This window comes from Ahaetulla prasina, chromosome 7, assembly GCF_028640845.1.
Source record: "Ahaetulla prasina isolate Xishuangbanna chromosome 7, ASM2864084v1, whole genome shotgun sequence".
Classification (NCBI taxonomy): domain Eukaryota; kingdom Metazoa; phylum Chordata; class Lepidosauria; order Squamata; family Colubridae; genus Ahaetulla; species Ahaetulla prasina.
This window is the reverse complement of record NC_080545.1, coordinates 49,508,903-49,514,186: the sequence shown is the minus strand read 5'-3', so window position 1 is coordinate 49,514,186 and position 5,284 is coordinate 49,508,903. Positions and strand designations below refer to the sequence as shown.

The window sequence follows — 5,284 nt, the reverse complement described above, 5'->3', positions numbered from 1 at the left end:
GCCTGAGTGGCCCACGCAGCTGAAGTAGCCGCGCTTCTAGTAGAATGCGCAGTGATGCGACTTGGAATAGGAATTCCCTGAATCTGATATGCTCTGGCAATGCACGCCTTAAGCCATCTACCGATGGTAGAGGAAGATACCTTAAGCCGATGGTGGTTGGTTGAAAGGACACAAAGAGAGCCTCCGTCCTCCTGAGAGAGGCGGTACGCTTGATATAAATACGGAGGGCTCTCCGGACATCTAGGGTATGCCAGGACCTTTCCAGCCGGTGTACCGGATCTGGACAAAAGTCGGGAAGAATGAGCTCTTGTGATCTATGGAACAGTGAGTTAACTTTAGGTAGGAAGGTAGGATCTAGCCGGAGGACCACCCTATCTGAGTGAAAAACGCAGAGATCCGCCCTGGTGGAAAGGGCAGCAAGTTCAGAAATTCTGCGAGCTGAAGTGATGGCTACTAGAAAGGCCACACTCCCGCAAAGGTTCAAAGGGGCCCTTGGTGAAGGATGTTAGAACCTTCGTGAGGTCCCAAGATGGATACCTGTGGACTACTGGAGGACAAAGGTTGGTTGCTCCCCTCAGAAATTGACGGATGAGGGGCCGGTGGGCTAGGGAGCGTTTAGCACCGCAAGTTAAAATAGAAGAGAAAGCAGCTACCTGTCGTCGAAGCGTGTTCGCTGCCAGACCTTGTTCCAATCCGTGTTGAAGGAAGATCAGGATAGTGATCGTAGAAGCGGTGGTAGGGTCTATGTTCTTGCTTGAACACCAGGTGTAGAAGGTGCGCCACGTCGAGCCGTAGATGCGAATGGTGGAACTACGACGAGACACCTGGATGGTGTTGGCGACATTGGCAGGTACATGTCTCTTCCTCAGGAGGCTCCGCTCAAGCGCCAGGCGGTCAGCTTGAACCACTGAGGGTCCGGATGAGTCAGCTGCCCTTGGCTGAGCGAGATCTTGGTCTGAGGAAGTTTCCACGGGGGAGCCACTGAGAGAGCCACCAGGTCCGCAAACCACGGGCGCCAAGGCCAGTGTGGAGCCAGCAAGATGAGTTCCGCCTGTTCCCTCAGCATCTTCCTGATAACCTTGGGTATTGTTGGAATGGGAGGGAAGGCATAAAGGAGGCCGGGGGGCCAAGGGCTGCGCAGGGCGTCTATGCCCTCCGCCCCCTGGACTGGGTACCTTGAGAAGAACCGATCCAGTTGACGATTGTCTCGAGTGGCAAAGAGGTCTACCAGTGGGTTCCCGAAGCGGAGTGTGATCTCGAGGAACATATCCGGATTCAGTCGCCACTCCCCCTGGTCGACTGAGACTCGGCTGAGCCAGTCGGCCTGTGTGTTTGCCACCCCTGATATATGAGAGGCCCGTATGGACCTGTTGTGTCTTGCCCGCCCTCAGAGCAGCCGGGGCCTTCTTACCTGCTCCCGCACACTGAGGAATGTATGCCTCCCGGTCCCAGTCCTGGCTCCATGCCCACACAAACTGCAGAAGGAGAATCTCCCTGCCCCAGCCCTGACTCCATGCCCAGGCAAACGGAGCAGCTAGACCCCTCCCCCTCCTCCACAGCAGGTGAGCCTGAGGAGGGTTTATTACCAACAGCTGATTGGTGTGACCCTCGCATCAGAAGATTGGAGAGGCGGAGGCAACAGAGGGAAGGGAGGGGCAGGCCTTAATGAGTGCTGAGTCATGGAGCCACACCCCATGGCCTATATAAAGGATCTACTTTCTGGCAGTCTCTGAGTCAGGCAAAAGTCAAACTGATCTTGCTGAAGTCACTTACTGGTCTCCTGCCTGCTCTGAGGACTTTGCTAGGACTTTGGGCAGAGCTGCAGAGGCAAGCCTGATTCGGATTTCCCGGACCCAGCCGTCAGCGGAGGAGTGGGACACGACAGGACCTCAGGTGAGCCTCCGCCCAGAGACCCAGTTGCACTGCCTCTTGCAAGAGAGGCTGAGAGTGGGTTCCCCCCAGGTGGTTCACATGAGCCTTTGCGGCCACATTGTCCGTTAGAATTAGAATGTCTTGATTGAGAACAATGTCCTGGAACGATAGTAAGGCCAGATGAATGGCCCTGAGTTCTAACCAGTTTATGTTGTGGGTCAGGTCCCTTGGGGACCACTGACCCTGAGCCATGTTTGATCCCAGATGGGCGCCCCAGCCATGAAGACTGGCATCTGTTGTCAAGATTAGGCGTTGGGGTTCCCTGAACTCTCTGCCCTTTGACAGGGCTGGGGAGATCCACCATAGAAGGGAGTGCCTGACTTCTTGTGGAAGTTGGACAAGTATTGGTGACGTAGCTGTGTGTGCCTGAATTGAGAGAAGATGTTTTATGGCCGATGCCACGAGCAGCCGTTTCGTCGGGTCGCAAGATAACGGGCACCTGACGAAATGACCCGGGGGGGTGGAGAGGAATTCCAGGGAGAGACCGAACCTGATTGTCTCCCTGACCCAGGAGTCCGTGGTGGACTCCTCCCATTGGCTGGCGAAGAGCGCCAGTCTGCCCCCAATGGGAGGGACGGGCAAGCAGTCAACGTGAGCGTCTGAATGGACGACCTCTCCCCCCCCCGAAAGGGCCGCTTGAAGGAACCCCTCTGACCTTGACCTCCCTGTCTATCCTGCCTATCCTGTCTACCCTGTCTGGGGGAGAAGGGTCTTTGGGTTCTGGAGTTTCCAAAGTTAGAATCAGCCGCCCTGAAGGGACGAAAATATGGGGTTGGCCTGGAGTCTGAACGGCGGGACATGCTTGGAAGGATCTTGCGCTTGTCCTTGGTCTCTATAAGTAAAGGATCCAAGGCTGCTCCAAAGAGTGAGGTCCCCGAATAAGGGGCTGAGGCCAACCTCCATTTGTTTTTGGCGTCGGCTTGCCAACGCCTAAGCCAGAGAAGGCGGCGTGAGGATACTGTGGAACCAATCGATTTGGCAGCAAATCGAGAAGCATTTAGGGTGGCATCGGCTGAGTATTCGATGGCAGCTATAATCTTGTTTAAGTCCTGATGTGACCGGGAGTCAGTGACTGGTAAACGGTCACGCAACTGTTTTAACCATAAAAGGGCAGCCCGATTAAAGAAAGAGGCCGAGGAAGAGGCCCTAACGGCCCAGGCTGCCGCCTGATGACTTTTAATCAGGGTTTGTTCAGCACGTTTATCTTCCGGGCGAAGGGTTTCCTCTGGAGGTCCTGTGACCACAGATGGTCCTGCTAATGCAACTACTGGGGCATCAACTGTGGGGATTTGCAGTAATTTAAGGAAGTTAGGTTCCAAATTATACAAGCGACGGTCCAAGGCATTAGGATTAGGACCAGTTATAGGAGTGTTCCATTGCCTATCGACTACTTCCACAAAGAGTTTGGGGGCAGGCACCTCTTCTGACTCGACCACCGGAACTGAAAACAAGTCCATGGGTGGATCAGTGGTCTCCGAGGTGGGAATTGGGGCCGGTCGGGCCACTCCCAGCCGGGTAGTGACCTTGGCCTTGTGTAACAAAGACCGAAATAGTTGTGGGTTGAAGAGACCCACAAAGGAGGGTTGGTCTGGGACCAAATCCTCATCCTCAGAGAGGTTCTCATCCCTAAGGTCCCCTTCATCCCCCAGTGAGGCCCGAGATGGAGAATGAGCCTGGAAATCTTCAGCTTGAGGTGTGGAGTAGTCCTGCACCAAATCGTGACTAGTTTGGGATGCTACATATTCTGAAACCCATGAATGGGTTCTTGCCTGCCTGGAAGCAGTAATACCTCTCTGAACAGCAGCTGCAATCATTTCTGCCATAACTGCAGGGTCATTAGCCGCTGGGGCGGCTGCCTGGTGACTCACAGGCCCCATCGGAATAGTGGTTCTAGAAGGAACCTCTGCTGACTCAAGTACTGGCGGGGCTGCAGGTAAAACCTCCATTTCAGATACAGAAATAGGACAGAATAAATCAGAAGTGGGCAGAGGTTGGGATGAGTCTACAGATATATCAGGAGATAAAGTTAATGGAGCCCCAGGAGACTGCACAGGAGGCTGAACTGGTAAGGAGGTGGATTATAGTTAGGCCTCAAACCCCACGTGGACAAGGCCTGGATGCGAAGCCTATGAGCCTCTAGAGGCCCAAGCCAAGGCCTATTACAAAAATGACCTAGGACAAATTATAAATTAATTACCATTTAAATAAAAATACAGTGGGGAAATTTTTCCATTCTCTAGGGCCTACTAGGTATTTTGCCACGTGGCTAGTAAAAACCGGAGGTGGCTAAGAAGGTAATCATACTCACAGACTGAAGGCCTCAGTGGGTAGCCGGAGAGCCAGTCGAAGATCGATGCAGAGGCTCTGCTGAGTCACCGAGCGATCGGGAATGAAGCCCGGGAGCGCCCACGAAGATCCGGTGACTGGAAAAAGGCCCATCAATGGCCTGATTAAAGACGCCCCAGAGCTCAGGCAGGGGCAGGCTGGCCGGCCTAGACCCTTTTATGGGTAGGCCAGGGCGATTGGGAAGCACCCGGGAGCGCCCAAACTTAACTTTGATTAAAGCCGCCACGCGGCTGAGTTTTAAATTCAGCAGCCGCCGAATTTGCCAGCCACGGGGAGGCGTAATTGAGTCCTATCAGCCTCCCCGTTCTTCCAGCAGCTTCTTATGCTGTCCCCAGCGGTATCGGGCTGAATCGCCTTTCTCGCTGGGGAGGGGGAGAGCTCACCTACAATGGGAGCCTCAACCCCGATACCAGCAGCTGGGAAGGAATAAATAGGGCTGAATCGCCCTCCTAATTACTAAAGAAATGCTTACTTTTCGATGAACTCAAAGGGAAGCAGCTCCGAAGTGCGTCTGTTCCCAATCAGATCGAGTCTGAAAGCTGGAAGGCACCAGGAGGAGGAGGAGGTGCTTTTCAACTAGCAGACTCGATCCCATTGGATACAGACCGAGTCACTCCCATGCCTGGCTGCTGGTCCCGCCCTGCTGGAGAATAGAATTTTTTATTGGCCAAGTGTGATTGGACACACAAGGAATTTGTCTTGGTGCATATGCTCTCAGTGTACATAAAAGAAAAGGTACGTTCATCAAGGTACAACATTTACAACACAATTGATGGTCAATATATCATTATAAATCATAAGGATTGCCAACAACAAAGTTACAGTCATACAGTCATAAGTGGAAAGAGATTGGTGATGGGAATGATGAGAAGATTAATAGTAGTGCAGATTTAGTAAATAGTTTGACAGTGTTGAAGGAATTATTTGTTTAGCAGAGTGATGGCCTTCGGGAAAAAACTGTTCTTGTGTCTAGTTGTTCTGGTGTGCAGTGGTCTATAGCATACAT

The 5,284-nt window shown here is 52.9% G+C and overlaps 1 protein-coding gene across 1 annotated transcript; it reads right to left on the bottom strand.

Annotated features, from left to right (window-relative positions):
• Nucleotides 1–422: 422 nt before the first annotated feature.
• Nucleotides 423–4,371, bottom strand: LOC131202545 (uncharacterized). Its single transcript, XM_058191650.1, has 3 exons — nucleotides 4,241–4,371; nucleotides 1,889–2,012; nucleotides 423–1,367 (listed from the first exon to the last, which is right to left on the bottom strand). The coding sequence occupies exons 1-3, from the start codon at nucleotides 4,369–4,371 to the stop codon at nucleotides 423–425; spliced, it is 1,200 nt and encodes a 399-aa protein (XP_058047633.1).
• Between the last annotated feature and the right edge of the window lie 913 nt (nucleotides 4,372–5,284).

What these genes read in the sequence shown, in the direction of transcription:
- LOC131202545 (XM_058191650.1), bottom strand. Translation starts at nt 4,371, where the DNA reads ATGGGCCTTTTTCCAGTCACCGGATCTTCGTGGGCGCTCCCGGGCTTC. An exon ending in CCCACTGAGGCCTTCAGTCT is followed by an intron (nt 2,013 to 4,240) that starts GTGAGTATGATT and finishes TTCTCAATCAAG; the next exon opens with ACATTCTAATTCTAACGGAC. An exon ending in TGGGCGGAGGCTCACCTGAG is followed by an intron (nt 1,368 to 1,888) that starts GTCCTGTCGTGT and finishes AAGACACAACAG; the next exon opens with GTCCATACGGGCCTCTCATA.